This window comes from Nerophis ophidion, linkage group LG08 (assembly GCF_033978795.1).
Source record: "Nerophis ophidion isolate RoL-2023_Sa linkage group LG08, RoL_Noph_v1.0, whole genome shotgun sequence".
Lineage (NCBI taxonomy): Eukaryota > Metazoa > Chordata > Actinopteri > Syngnathiformes > Syngnathidae > Nerophis > Nerophis ophidion.
The window spans coordinates 1,158,202-1,173,164 of NC_084618.1; the positions used below are offsets into that span (position 1 = coordinate 1,158,202).

General features: G+C 42.3%; 2 protein-coding genes and 1 non-coding gene across 5 annotated transcripts in view; 2 read left to right on the forward strand and 1 right to left on the reverse strand.

Moving 5' to 3' along the window:
- Positions 1–6,154, forward strand: part of LOC133557171 (uncharacterized) — a 15,707-nt gene extending 9,553 nt beyond the window's left edge. The window contains exons 4-7 of the mRNA XM_061907421.1: positions 902–1,087; positions 2,514–2,651; positions 2,722–2,914; positions 2,979–6,154. Coding sequence (XP_061763405.1) covers positions 902–1,087; positions 2,514–2,651; positions 2,722–2,914; positions 2,979–3,286 — 825 coding nt within the window. The 3' untranslated portion in view covers positions 3,287–6,154. The remainder of the gene's footprint in view (positions 1–901; positions 1,088–2,513; positions 2,652–2,721; positions 2,915–2,978) is intronic.
- A 4,741-nt stretch (positions 6,155–10,895) lies between these two features.
- trnal-uag (transfer RNA leucine (anticodon UAG)) lies at positions 10,896–10,977 on the reverse strand. The gene has a single exon. It is a non-coding gene; the product is annotated as a tRNA-Leu (tRNA).
- Positions 10,978–11,499: 522 nt separating this feature from the next.
- Positions 11,500–14,963, forward strand: part of LOC133557172 (eukaryotic elongation factor 2 kinase-like) — a 50,607-nt gene continuing 47,143 nt past the window's right edge. For all 3 annotated transcript variants that reach the window (XM_061907423.1, XM_061907425.1, XM_061907424.1), the window contains exon 1: positions 11,500–11,639. The gene's annotated coding sequence lies outside the window, so the exon portion shown is untranslated. The remainder of the gene's footprint in view (positions 11,640–14,963) is intronic.

Genomic DNA, 14,963 nt, shown 5'->3' on the forward strand with positions numbered 1-14,963 from the left:
GGCGCAAAGTTGAAAAGGCAGCATGTGTGATGGTATGGGGGTGTATTAGTGCCCAAGACATGGGTAACTTACACATGTGTGATGGTATGGGGGTGTATTAGTGCCCAAGGCATGGGTAACTTACGCGTCTGTGAAGGCACCATTAATGCTGAATGGTCCACACAGGTTTTGGAGCAACATATGTTGTCATCCAAGCAAAGTTATCATGGACGCCCCTGCTTATTTCAGCAAGACAATGCCAAGCCACGTGTTACAACAGCGTGGCTTCGTAGTAAAAGAGTGCGGGTACTTTCTTGGCCCGCCTGCAGTCCAGACCTGTCTCCCATGGAAAATGTGTGGCGCATTATGAAGCGTAAAATAGGACAGCGGAGACCCCGGACTGTTGAAGGACTGAAGCTCTACATAAAACAAGAATGGGAAAGAATTCCACTTTCAAAGCTTTGACAATTAGTTTCCTCAGTTCCCAAACGTTTATTGAGTGTTAAAAGAAAAGGTGATGTAACACAGTGGTGAACATGCCCTTTCCCAACTACTTTGGCATGTCTTGCAGCCATGAAATTCTAAGTTAATGATTATTTGCAAAAAAAATGAAGTTTATGAGTTTGAACATGAAATATGTTGTCTTTGTAGCATATTCAACTGAATATGGCTTGAAAAGGATTTGCAAATCATTGTATTCTGTTTATATTTACATCTAACACCATTTCCCAACTCATATGGAAACGGGATTTGTATATTTTTTTATTATCACTTTCTTAAAATGTACTTTTATTTAAAAAAACACACTCTATCATTGGCCCAATGTGCATCATTTCTATTGCCTGTATCGCACAACCCTAATGACTTGCTATGTACTATGATGCTGGGATGCTTAATGCTGATTACGTTACTATGGATACAGCTGGCCGGCGTCCACGCCACCACAGCCACCACCTTTGCCGACGGCACCTTTGACCTGGACCAGCTGGAGTCCAAGATCCGCCACGACTACCCGGACCCGCACTACCCGCGCTCACGCCTCATCTGCGTGGAGAACACACACAACATACAAGGTGGACGCGTGATGCCGCTGCACTTCCTGCAGGAGGTTTGTGTGTAACCTAGTCGTCCTTCGCCACTACACCCTTCAAATGTTTTTTAGACAATATATTCGACTTATTTTTAAGTTTAGTCTTATTCCCAAAACCCCAAAGCAGTGAAGTTGGATTGTTGTGTAAATGGTAAATAAAAACAGAATACAATGATTTGCTAATCCTTTTCAACTCATATTCAATTGAATAGACTGCAAAGACAATATATTTCATGTAATTTAATTTCTGCAAATAATCATTAGCTTAGAATTTAATGGCAGCAACACTTTGCAAAAAAGTTGTCACAGGGGCATTTTTACCACTGTGTTACACGGCCTTTCCTTTTAACAACACTCAGTAAACGTTTGGGAACTGAGGAGACACATTTTAGAAGCTTTTCAGGTGGAATTCTTTCCCATTCTTGCTTGATGTACAGCTTAAGTTGTTCAACAGTCCGGGGTCTCTGTTGTGGTATTTAAGGCTTCATAATGCACCACACATTTTAAATGGGAGACAGGTCTGGACTACAGGCAGGCCAGTCTAGTACCTGCACTCTTTTACTACGAAAGCCACTCTGTTGTAACACGTGGCTTGGCATTGTCTTGCTGAAATAAGCAGGGGCGTCCATGATAACGTTGCTTGGATGGCAACATATGTTGTTCCAAAACCTGTATGTACCTTTCAGCATTAATGGTGCCTTCACAGATGTGTAAGTTACCCATGCCTTGGGCACTAATGCACCCCCATACCATCACACATGCTGGCTTTTACACTTTGTGTCGATAACAGTCTGGATGGTTCGCTTCCCCTTTGGTCCGGATGACACTATGTTGAATATTTCCAAAAACAATTTGAAATGTGGACTCTTTAGACCACAGAACACTTTTCCACTCTGCATCAGTCCATCTTATATGATCTCGGGCCCAGAGAAGCCGGCGGCGTTTCTGGATGTTGTTGATAAATGGCTTTCGCTTTGCATAGTAGAGCTTTAACTTGCACTTACAGATGTAGCGACAAACTGTATTTAGTGACAGTGGTTTTCTGAAGTGTTCCTGAGCCCATGTGGTGATATCCTTTAGAGATTGATGTGGGTTTTTGATACAGTGCCGTCTGAGGGATGGAAGGTCACGGTCATTCAATGTTGGTTTCCGGCCATGCCGCTTACGTGGAGTGATTTCTCCAGATTCTCTGAACCTTTTGATGATATTATGGAGCGTAGATGTTGAAATCCCTAAATTTCTTGCAATGTCACTTTGAGAAAGGTTGTTCTTAAACTGTTTGACTATTTGCTCACGCAGTTGTGGACAAAGGGGTGTACCTGAATATGGCTTGAAAATAATTTGCAAATCATTGTATTCTGTTTATATTTACATCTAACACCATTTCCCAACTGGTATGGAAACGGGGTTTGTATAAAGAGACTTCTAATGTGGCACTTATTAGGTGCGGGCTCTTGCCGATAAATACTCCCTGGCGGTCCACATGGACGGAGCCCGGCTGATGAACGCCGCGGTGGCGCTGGGGGTGCCGGCGTCCGCCATCCTGCAGCACACACACACTGTTAGCGTGTGTCTCTCCAAGGTGGGGCCCGTTTACACGACCGATCGCCGGATTCGACCCTTTCCTCAAGCGTTTTGTCTTGGTGTACCAGGGATTAGGGGCCCCGGTGGGAACCATGCTCGCCGGCCCCAAAGACTTCATATCCCGGGCGCTGAGGTGTCGTAAAGCCCTGGGTGGCGGGATGCGTCAGGCCGGCATACTTGCGGCGGCGGGGAAACTGGCTTTGCTGGAGATGGTCGGAAGACTACAAGAAGATCACAACGAGGCCAAAACGTTCGCCCAAGGTTTGAATTTTTCCGGCGTCCATTGCAGTCGTCCATGAAGGTAACAAGTTTTGACTCTCGCCAGCTTTGCAGAACTGTGAGCCGCCTCTGTTCGCCGTGGACGTGGCCGCCGTGGAGACCAACATCCTGCGTTTCGGAACCCGAGAGCCCGCCTTGAGTCCCTCGGAGTTCTGCAGACGCATGGCCCAGGTCGGCGAGGGGGAAGAGGACGCTTTGGGGCAGGGGGTGCAAGTCCTCATGTATCCGCATTTTGGGAATTGCGTTAGAGCCGTCTGGCATCTGGGGATATCGCCTGAGGACACGCGCCTGGCCATCCAGAAGATGCACTTTGTCGCCCGGCAATACTCGAGGAAAAAACAAAGGGGATTGTAAAACAATTTTTGCGGAAAATCCAGTCTTGAAAAGTTAGCACAACTTGAAAAAGGACTTCTGTTGCGTAAGGCGGGGAAAATGTTTAGAACAGGGGCCTCAGACGTTATTTTGCGGCCCCCATCTTAATAATGTGGTGCCCTGTACCGGGACGCCGGTTTTATGTGGTCGAAAAGTCCGAATCTTAAACAGGAACAATAGAGAGTTTGTTACAACAGTTTTAATTACTCACAATCAGAGTAATTAGTTGGATTGAATCAATACGAACACAGACAGTGTCTCCGGAGACGAAAGATGGTGAACCCTCGTGAAAGGAATTAATAAGAGCACACATCAGGCTTGGCCTTCCCTTCTTATTTATATGCTCCTGATGGCCTAATTTGTATCATAACAACTTATGTAACTGTCCAATGTTCAGGGTGACTTGACCTCTTACGTCGTGTCACCCCCCCAACTTGGTCAGTGGGACTTGACCTCTCATGTCGTGTCCCTCCCAATGCATTTAGTTTGGAGGTAACCCTAGGACAGAAATGTTCACTACTCTATGAAAGTTTAATGTTAGTGCGGCCCGCAAGTTTTATATGAATGGCGCTTGACAGTGTTGTGTTATTTGGGTCCAAAATGGCCCCTTTAACGTTTTGGGTTGCCTACCCTTGCATTAGTGGAAAATTGGCAAGACAGAGACGTTGCCAGTGTTGTGTTTTTTGCATCTAAAATGGCTCTTACAACGTTCTGGGATGCCTACCCTTGCGTTAGTGGAAAAGCGGCAAGACAGAAACGTTGCCAGTGTTGTGTTTTTTGCATCTAAAATGGCTCTTACAACGTTCTGGGATGCCTACCCTTGCGTTAGTGGAAAAGCGGCAAGACAGAAACGTTGCCAGTGTTGTGTTTTTTGCATCTAAAATGGCTCTTACAACGTTCTGGGATGCCTACCCTTGCGTTAGTGGAAAAGCGGCAAGACAGAGACGTTAGCAGTGTTGTGTTTTTTGCATCTAAAATGGCTCTTACAACGTTCTGGGATGCCTACCCTTGCGTTAGTGGAAAAGCGGCAAGACAGAGACGTTGCCAGTGTTGTGTTTTTTGCATCTAAAATGGCTCTTACAACGTTCTGGGATGCCTACCCTTGCATTAGTGGAAAAGCGGCAAGACAGAGACGTTAGCAGTGTTGTGTTTTTTTGCATCTAAAATGGCTCTTACAACTTTCTGGGATGCCTACCCTTGCATTAGTGGAAAAGCGGCAAGACAGAGACGTTAGCAGTGTTGTGTTTTTTGCATCTAAAATGGCTCTTACAACGTTCTGGGATGCCTACCCTTGCGTTAGTGGAAAAGCGGCAAGACAGAGACGTTAGCAGTGTTGTGTTTTTTGCATCTAAAATGGCTCTTACAACGTTCTGGGATGCCTACCCTTGCGTTAGTGGAAAAGCGGCAAGACAGAGACGTTGCCAGTGTTGTGTTTTTTGCATCTAAAATGGCTCTTACAACGTTCTGGGATGCCTACCCTTGCATTAGTGGAAAAGCGGCAAGACAGAGACGTTAGCAGTGTTGTGTTTTTTTGCATCTAAAATGGCTCTTACAACTTTCTGGGATGCCTACCCTTGCATTAGTGGAAAAGCGGCAAGACAGAGACGTTAGCAGTGTTGTGTTTTTTGCATCTAAAATGGCTCTTACAACGTTCTGGGATGCCTACCCTTGCGTTAGTGGAAAAGCGGCAAGACAGAGACGTTAGCAGTGTTGTGTTTTTTGCATCTAAAATGGCTCTTACAACGTTCTGGGATGCCTACCCTTGCATTAGTGGAAAAGCGGCAAGACAGAGACGTTAGCAGTGTTGTGTTTTTTTGCATCTAAAATGGCTCTTACAACTTTCTGGGATGCCTACCCTTGCATTAGTGGAAAAGCGGCAAGACAGAGACGTTAGCAGTGTTGTGTTTTTTGCATCTAAAATGGCTCTTACAACGTTCTGGGATGCCTACCCTTGCGTTAGTGGAAAAGCGGCAAGACAGAGACGTTGCCAGTGTTGTGTCTTTTGCATCTAAAATGGCTCTTACAACGTTCTGGGATGCCTACCTTTTCGTTAGTGGAAAAGCGGCAAGAGAGAGACGTTGCCAGTGTTGTGTCTTTTGCATCTAAAATGGCTCTTACAACGTTCTGGGATGCCTACCCTTGCATTAGTGGAAAAGCGGCAAGACAGAGACATTGCCAGTGTTGTGTCTTTTGCATCTAAAATGGCTCTTACAACGTCCTGGGATGCCTACCCTTGCATTAGTGGAAAAGCGGCAAGACAGAGACGTTGCCAGTGTTGTGTCTTTTGCATCTAAAATGGCTCTTACAACGTTCTGGGATGGCTACCCTTGCGTTAGTGGAAAAGCGGCAAGAAAGAGACGTTGCCAGTGTTGTGTTTTTTGCATCTAAAATGGCTCTTACAACGTTGTGGGATGCCTACCCTTGCGTTAGTGGAAAAGCGGCTAGACAGAGACGTTAGCAGTGTTGTGTTTTTTGCATCTAAAATGGCTCTTACAACGTTCTGGGATGCCTACCCTTGCGTTAGTGGAAAAGCGGCAAGACAGAGACGTTGCCATTGTTGTGTTTTTTGCATCTAAAATGGCTCTTACAACGTTCTGGGATGCCTACCCTTGCGTTAGTGGAAAAGCGGCAAGAAAGAGACGTTGCCAGTGTTGTGTTTTTTGCATCTAAAATGGCTCTTACAACGTTCTGGGATGCCTACCCTTGCGTTAGTGGAAAAGCGGCAAGACAGAGACGTTGCCAGTGTTGTGTTTTTTGCATCTAAAATGGCTCTTACAACGTTCTGGGATGCCTACCCTTGCATTAGTGGAAAAGCGGCAAGACAGAGACGTTAGCAGTGTTGTGTTTTTTTGCATCTAAAATGGCTCTTACAACGTTCTGGGATGCCTACCCTTGCATTAGTGGAAAAGCGGCAAGACAGAGACGTTAGCAGTGTTGTGTTTTTTGCATCTAAAATGGCTCTTACAACGTTCTGGGATGCCTACCCTTGCGTTAGTGGAAAAGCGGCAAGACAGAGACGTTAGCAGTGTTGTGTTTTTTGCATCTAAAATGGCTCTTACAACGTTCTGGGATGCCTACCCTTGCGTTAGTGGAAAAGCGGCAAGACAGAGACGTTGCCAGTGTTGTGTCTTTTGCATCTAAAATGGCTCTTACAACGTTCTGGGATGCCTACCTTTGCGTTAGTGGAAAAGCGGCAAGAGAGAGACGTTGCCAGTGTTGTGTCTTTTGCATCTAAAATGGCTCTTACAACGTTCTGGGATGCCTACCCTTGCGTTAGTGGAAAAGCGGCAAGACAGAGACGTTGCCAGTGTTGTGTTTTTTGCATCTAAAATGGCTCTTACAACGTTCTGGGATGCCTACCCTTGCGTTAGTGGAAAAGCGGCAAGACAGAGACGTTGCCAGTGTTGTGTTTTTTGCATCTAAAATGGCTCTTACAACGTTCTGGGATGCCTACCCTTGCGTTAGTGGAAAAGCGGCAAGAAAGAGACGTTGCCATGGAGACGAGGGTTTTCTTACGTGCCTGGCTGCAGTCACACCGCGACACCTGTCCGTCAGTAATAACGGTCCCCGAGAATCTGGACCAATTCAAACCGTTATTTGTAGAGATGTCCGATAATATGGGACGGCGTGGCGGGGTTGTGAGAGTGGCCGTGCCAGCAACCTGAGGGTTCCTGGTTCAATCCCCAACTTCGTCACGTCCGTTGCGTCCTTGAACTTCACCCTTGCTCCTGTTGGGTTGTGGTTAGGGACTTGCATGGCAGCTCCCACCATCAGTGTGTGAATGTGTGTGTGAATGTGGGAATAGTGTCAAAGCGCTATGAGTACTTTGAAGGTAAAAAAGCGCTATACAAGTATAACCCATTAATATCGGACTGCCGATATTATCGTCCGATAAATGTTTTAAAATGTAATATCAGAAATTATCAATATCGGTTTTAAAAAGTTAAATTTATGACTATAAAACGCCGCTGTACAGAGTGGTGCACAGACTTAGTGAGAAGTACAGAGCGCCAATAAACCTTAAAGGCACTGCCTTTGCGTGCCGGCCCAATCACATAACACTCACGGCTTTTCACACACACAAGTTAATGCAAGGCATACTTGATCAACAGCCATACAGGTCACACTGAGGGTGGCTGTATAAACAACTTTAATACTGTTACAAATATGCGCCACACTGTGAACCCACACCAAACAAGAATGACAAACACATTTCGAGAGAACATCCGCACCTCACCGAACAAATACCCTGAACCCCTTGCAGCGCCAACTCTTCCGGAACGCTACAATACACACCTCCTCATGCTCTCTAAGGGAGTGCACGTCCCAAGTTCTAAGCTGCTGTTTTGAGGCATGGTTGAAAAAAAAAAATGCACTTTGTGACTTCAATAATAAATATGGCAGTGCCATGTTGGCACTTTTTTCCCATAACTTGAGTTGATTTATTTTGGAAAACCTTGCTACATTGTTTAATGCCTCCAGTGGGGCATCACAACAAAATTAGGCATAATAATCTGTTACTTCCACTACTGTATATATCGGTCGATATCGGAATCGGTAATTAAAAGTTGGGCAATATCGGAATATCGGAAAAAAGCCATTATCGGACATCTCTAGTTATTTGTTTTTTTATTGTGTAATTGTCATTGCCTCACACGATGAACACTACCTATATTTCTATATGACGCTTGGTAACACATCGGGAGCCATCATTTTTTTGCCCCCGCTATCCTGGTACTTTCCCGGCTATTATATGCCAATTGCCGTGTTGCTGTGGGGAGGAAAAGCGGAGCGACACACATTGCGGAAATAACATTTTTCTTTGCGCGTAGAAAATAATAGGTCAGGGAAGAGAATACTATCCACACAGTGTCAGGTTCAAACACTGATGACATCTATTAAACAGACAAGAAGCAAGGAATCATGCAGAGACAGAGTTCAATTAAAGTCAATGAGGAGAGACGTGTTTTGGGCTGTACTCTAGTTACAGATCCAAACTACCTTCTAAAAGTCCAGCCCGCGTGCTTCCTCCCTTTATTTTGGAAAGTCCCTGCTTACATCACTGAAGCTGTCGCTGAGGGAAGGAGGTAATCTCCACAACTCCGGTTAGACACAATATATGATTATACAAAAATACACATGTGTTGACGCTGGTGCTATGCCCCCGTCTTCGCGTTGTCTGCGTCCCGGTACCAGATGTTCGGCCTTGGCAGTCAGCAGGCCGATTGTGGACACAACACTGATGGAGACGGCTGGCTTGCAATCTTTTGGATTGCCAGCTTTGCTCAGACAAAGTGTCATGTTTGTTTGTCCTCTCAATTGTTCTGTTGGTTGCTATTCTGAATGTTGGGTTTTGGTATTGTATTATTTTGTTGGATTGATTAATAAATAAATATAAAAAAAACGAGTTTGACACCCTTGTATTTGTGCAACGTTTAACTTTGCTTAACCCATTCCATAACTCAGTTTCATATACTGAAATGCTAATGTACTTAAAGTCCTACTGAAAGCCACTACTAGCCACCACACAGTCTGATAGTTTATATATCAATGATGAAATATTAACATTGCAACACATGACAATACGGACGCTTTAGTTTACTAAATTGCAATTTTAAATTTCGCGCTGAGTTTCTTGTTGAAAACGTCGGGTATGATGACGCGTGTTTGTGACGTCTCGGGTTGTCGCGGACATATTAGCCCAGCACCACTTATGACTAAAAGTTGTCTCTTTTCATCACATAATTACACAGTAATTTGGACATCTATTTTGCTGAATCTTTTGCAATTTGTTCAATTAATAATGGAGACGTCAAAGAAGAATGCTGTTGGTGGAAAGCGGTGGATTGCAGCTGCCTTTAGCACTGAAACACAGCCGGTGTTTCTTTGTTTGTTGTGAAGCTTTAACACAGAGTGGTCAAGCGAACATGTTTCTCTACGTCAGTGGTTCTCAAATGGGGGTACGCGTACCCCTGGGGGTACTTGAAAGTATGCCAAGGGGTACGTGAGATTTTTCAAAAATATTCTAAAAATAGCAACAATTCAAAAATCCTTTATAAATACATTTATTGAATAATACTTCAACAAAATATGAATGTAAGTTCATAAACTGTGAAAAGAAATACAACAATGCAATATTCAGTGTTGACAGCTAGATTTTTTGTGGACATGTTCCATAAATATTGATGTAGAAAATGGATGGATGGATGGATATTTCTTTTTTTGTGAATAAATGTTTATAAATAAGTTGATGAATCCAGATGGATCTCTATTACAATCACCAAATAGGACACTTTAAGTTGATGATTACTTCTATGTGTGGAAATCTTTATTTGTAATTGAAGCACTTGTATATTTTTCAACAAGTTTTTAGTTATTTTTATATATATTTTTCCAAATAGTTGAAGAAAGACCACAACAAATGAGCAATATTTTTGCACTGTTTAACAATTTAATAAATCATAAACTGATGACATAGTGCTGTATTTTACTTCTTTATCTCTTTTTTTTCAATCAAAAATGCTTTGCTCTGATTAGGGGGTACTTGAATTTAAAAAATGTTCACAGGGGGTACATCACTGAAAAAAGGTTGAGAACCACTGCTCTACGTCAACCAGCAAGTTTTTGGATGGGAAAATTGTGATATTAAGTCAGCTCTTACCGGAGACTTTAGTGGATTATGCAACCTCCTCCTGCAGCTCAAAAAGGCAGCTGTGATCTTGGCTCCTCGGCTTCTCTCAGAGACACTGGCGTTCGCCGCAGCCATCCGACTTTCAGGTATGACTTTATAATCTCACTAAAACACTAGTAACACAATGAGCAGATAAGGGATTTTCCAGAATTATCCTAGTAAATGTGTCTAATTACATCTGAAACGCTCCCACTGCCGCCGCCTGGAACCGTCACCTTTTCTTTTTTTTTCTTTTTAGTAGTGCTTCACTCTAACTTTCCTCATCCACGAATATTTCATCCTAGCTCAAATTAATGGGGAAATCATCGCTTTCTCTGTCCGAATAGCTCTTGCTGCTGGAGGCTATGATTATAAACAACGTGAGGATGTGAGGAGCTCCACAACCCGTGACGTCACGCGCACATCGTCTGCTACTTTCGGTAAAGGCAAGGCTTTTTTATTAGCGACCAAAAGTTGCAAACTTTATCGTCGATGTTTTCTACTAAATCCTTTCAGCAAAAATATGGGGAAATGATGAAGTATGACACATAGAATGGACCTGCTATCCCCGTTTAAATAACAAAATATCATTTCAGTAGGCCTTTAAGTGTTGTGCGTGTATATAAACATTACAAGTTTGATTTTTCTAAAATGTAAATTGTTCTAAAATTTATAAATGAGTGGGTTTTTCCACAAATAAAACAAGTTTTCTTACCCCCAAAAAAATCTGCAAATATGCATGGCTGTGATTTACATTTGCAAAAAAGGCTGGTTTTACTTATCCTAATAAAATTGCAGAATACATCAATTTTTGTGAAATGTTTTTGGGATACAGTACACCCATATTACAAGAATAGTTACTCTAAATTCCTGTAAATGTTCTTCAGCAATAAAGTCTCGACGCAAAAAACAAAAATTTGCTGGCAGCGGTGGGATTCGAACCCACGCCATCGAAATGACTGGAGCCTAAATCCAGCGCCTTAGACCACTCGGCCACGCTACCGTTGTCAACGCCTGGTAGATTTTTTGTATTAGAAAACATTACCCGGGGAACTCCCATTAACCGCGTTTTGATTAGCGTTTTTTTATATGCTGTTAATTAGTTTGAAATAATACATTTAAATATAAAAACGTGAGTTAGAGTAAAAAAAAATTAGCTGCTAAATTGTACACTTATTACCAGGATTAGGACTTTCGCATCAACCAGCGCTGCGTTCAAACGCGTCGTCGCGGTTTGAGAGTACTCATTCTCCAATTTCTCCGTGACGGTAGTCATTTAAAAATCTTCACAGCAGCACTGCAAAAAAATCATAAAAACTGTTGTTTATTTAATTTTACATGAACATATCCATATTGTCGTAATTAATATGTCCGTCTCACTATCAGGGCCGTTTGTTGTCCAATTTCCCGACAGCCCGAAAGGCGACATGAAGGAAAGGGCGGGACTGCCTTTGAACGTTGCTGTGGTCCGATACGTGCCGACAGTCAGCGTCCGTGTGGCGGAACTGGAACTTTGTCTCCTCCGGACCAGACGAACTACTCGCCTCGGGACCCGCGGGGGCTCGTTGGAGAGGCGGTACCGATCCAGTCTTGTGTCCATAATAGGAGAAGAAGTCAACAGTTAAACGGGTTCTCGCCTTGGCAACGACAACTGTCATCATACAGGTTGGTCTGGTTAGCATTAATAGCAGCTAATGTCCGATACATCGATTGATAACTACTTCATTTACATGCATGTACATCGATATATTGTCCAGTAGTGCGTCCATGAAGGCGTGCATTGTCCACTTGGTCCCCAGGCACCACAACAACAACAACAACAACAACAACACAGCATCAAAACATGCAGAAACAGCTAAAGCAGGGATGTCCAAAGTGCGGCCCGCGGGCACCAGGTCGCCCGTAAGGACCAGATGAGTCGCCCGCTGGCCTGTTCTAAAAATAGCTCAAATAGCAGCACTTACCAGTGAGCTGCCTCTATTTTTTAAATTGTATTTATTTACTAGCAAGCTGGTCTCGCTTTGCTCGACATTTTTAATTCTAAGAGAGACAAAACTCAAATAGAATTTGAAAATCCAAGAAAATATTTTAAAGACTTGGTCTTCACTTGTTGAAATAAATTCATTTATTTTTTGACTTTGCTTCTTATAACTTTCAGAAAGACAATTTTTGAGAAAAAAATAAAACCTTAAAAATGATTTTAGGATTTTTAAACACATATACCTTTTTACCTTTTCAATTCCTTCCTCTTCTTTTCTAACAATTTAAATCAATGTTCAAGTTTTTTTTTTATTGTAAAGAATAATAAATACATTTTAATTTAATTCTTCATTTTAGCTTCTGTTTTTTTGACAAAGAATATTTGTGGAATATTTCTTCAAACTTATTATGATTAAATAAATAAAAAATATTGTGGCAAATTTAGAAAATCTGTAGAATCAAATTTAAATCTTATTTCGAGGTATTTTAGATTTTTTTTTTAATTTTTGTTTTGGAAAATCTATAATAAATAATTAATAAATAAATAAATGATAAATGGGTTGTACTTGTACGGCGCTTTTCTACCTTCAAGGTACTCAAAGCGCTTTGACACTACTTCCACATTCACACACACATTCACACACTGATGGAGGGAGCTGCCATGCAAGGCGCTAACCAGCACCCATCAGGAGCAAGGGTGAAGTGTCTTGCTCAGGACACAACGGACGTGACAAGGTTGGTACTAGGTGGGGATTGAACCAGGGACCCTCGGGTTGCGCACGACCACTCTTTCACTGCGCCACGCCGTCAATAATTTGTCTTTGTTAGAAATATAGCTTGGTGCAATTTGTTATATATTCTAACAAAGTGCAGATTGGATTTGAACCTATTTAAAAAAAAACATGTCATCAACTATATAGATTTATTGTGAGAAATCATTTAGATGTTTAGTGTTTCCACAAGGATAAATATTATTAATTGTTATTAACAACATAGAGTTTAAAGGTAAATTGAGCAAATTGGCTATTTCTGGCAATTTATTGAAGTGTGTATCAAACTGGTAGCCCTTGGCATGAATCAGTACCCAAGAAGTAGCTCTTGCTTTCAAAAAGGTTGCTGACCCCTGGCTTAATGCATGTATTAATAGCAGCTAATTGTCACGCCTGTAAGTTATGTTTTGGTTTTGGTCGTGCTATGTTTAGTTTTTGGACATTCAGTCACGTTTTTCACTTCCTGGTTTTGTTTGTTTCCATGCCAACGCATTACTTCCCACCTTGTCACGCCCCTGCCCTCAGTCCCACACCTGTTCCTGATTATCACAGCCAGTATTTAAGTCATTTTCTTTCTGTTCATCATTCTGGGATCTTCACACTCGCACGCACCCTACCCATGCTGCACCCCCTTCACGCCCTCGTTTATCTGCTTCGTGCTTTGCTACGCTGTTCATTTCGTCCAAGTTAGTCTTTGTTTATAGTTCATAGCCAATTGTTTTTGTCCAAAGTCCTTTAGTTTATTTCCATCATTTCATGCCATCGAGCAGGTGTTTTTGTTTCACGTTTGTACTGTTTAGCCAAGTTTCTTCCTCCATTGTGAGCGCTTTTTGTTGTTTGTTTGTTTATTAAATAAACAAGCATGTACTCACGTCCACGCCGCACTCGTGCTGATTCTCATCTGCATCGAAGAAACAATCCATGTCCAAGCCAAGTTATGACACGAATGGCCGATGCATCGATTGATAACTACTTTATTTACATGCATGTAAGTCGATATATTGTCCAGTAGTGCGTCCATGAACAATCAATCAATGTTTATTTACATAGCCCTAAATCACAAGTGTCTCAAACAACAACGACAACCTCGGTAGAGCCCACATAAGGGCAAGGAAAAAACTCACCCCAGTGGGACGTCATGACTATGTGAAACCTTGGAGAGGACCGCATATGTGGGCAACCCCCCAATGATGGCGTGCATTGTCCACTTAATCCCAGGCACAACAACAACAACAACAACAACAACATCTCTCCAGCATCAAAACATGCAGAAACAGCTAAACACAGGCGTGCCTAATTTATTCACACTGAGGGCCACACACTGAAAAACAAAGCATGTGGGGGCCATTTTCAAGACCCAGTACAATATATAGATTTAATTTTTTTTTACAATGAATTGATTTATGTGGACTCCCAACTTAAACTAGTTGAAAAACTTATTGGGGTGTTGCTATTTAGTGGTCAATTGTACAAAATATGTACTGTATTGTGCAATCTACTAATAAAAGTTTCAATCAATCAAAACATTTTTCAACCTTTTTGGCTCCCTCCAAGTTTGATTTGATTGATTGATTGATTGATACTTTTATTAGTAGATTGCACAGTACAGTACATATTCTGTACAACTGACCACTAAATGGTAACACCCCAATAAGTTTTTCAACTTGTTTAAGTCGGGGTCCACGTTAATCAATTCATGGTACAAATATATACTATCAACATAATACAGTCCATCACACAAGTTAATCATCATAGTATGTACATTGAATTATTTACATTATTTACAATCCTGGTGTGGGATGAGGAGCTTTGGTTGATATCAGTACTTCAGTCATCAACAATTGCATCAACAGACAAATGGACATTGAAACAGTGTAGTCCAGGGTTAGGGAACCTATGGCTCTAGAGCCAGATGTGGCTCTTTTGATGACTGCATTTGGCTCTCAGATAAATCTGAGCTGACATTGCTTAAAACGATAATTATGAATAATTCCGCTGGAATTCACAGTGCTAAAAATAAAGTTCAAAATATAAAACATTCTCATGCATTTAAATCCATCCGTCCTTTTCCTACCACACCTGTTCAAGAAGTCGCATTAATGGTAAGAAGTATTTTATGTCACGATGGGGGGGGGGGGGGGGGGGGGGGGGGGGGGTTGTTGAAGCTTGCTGCGGGGTCGTTCTCCCAGGAAGGCAGACGGACTACTAGGGACATGGCATTTAGGTAAAAACAGGACTT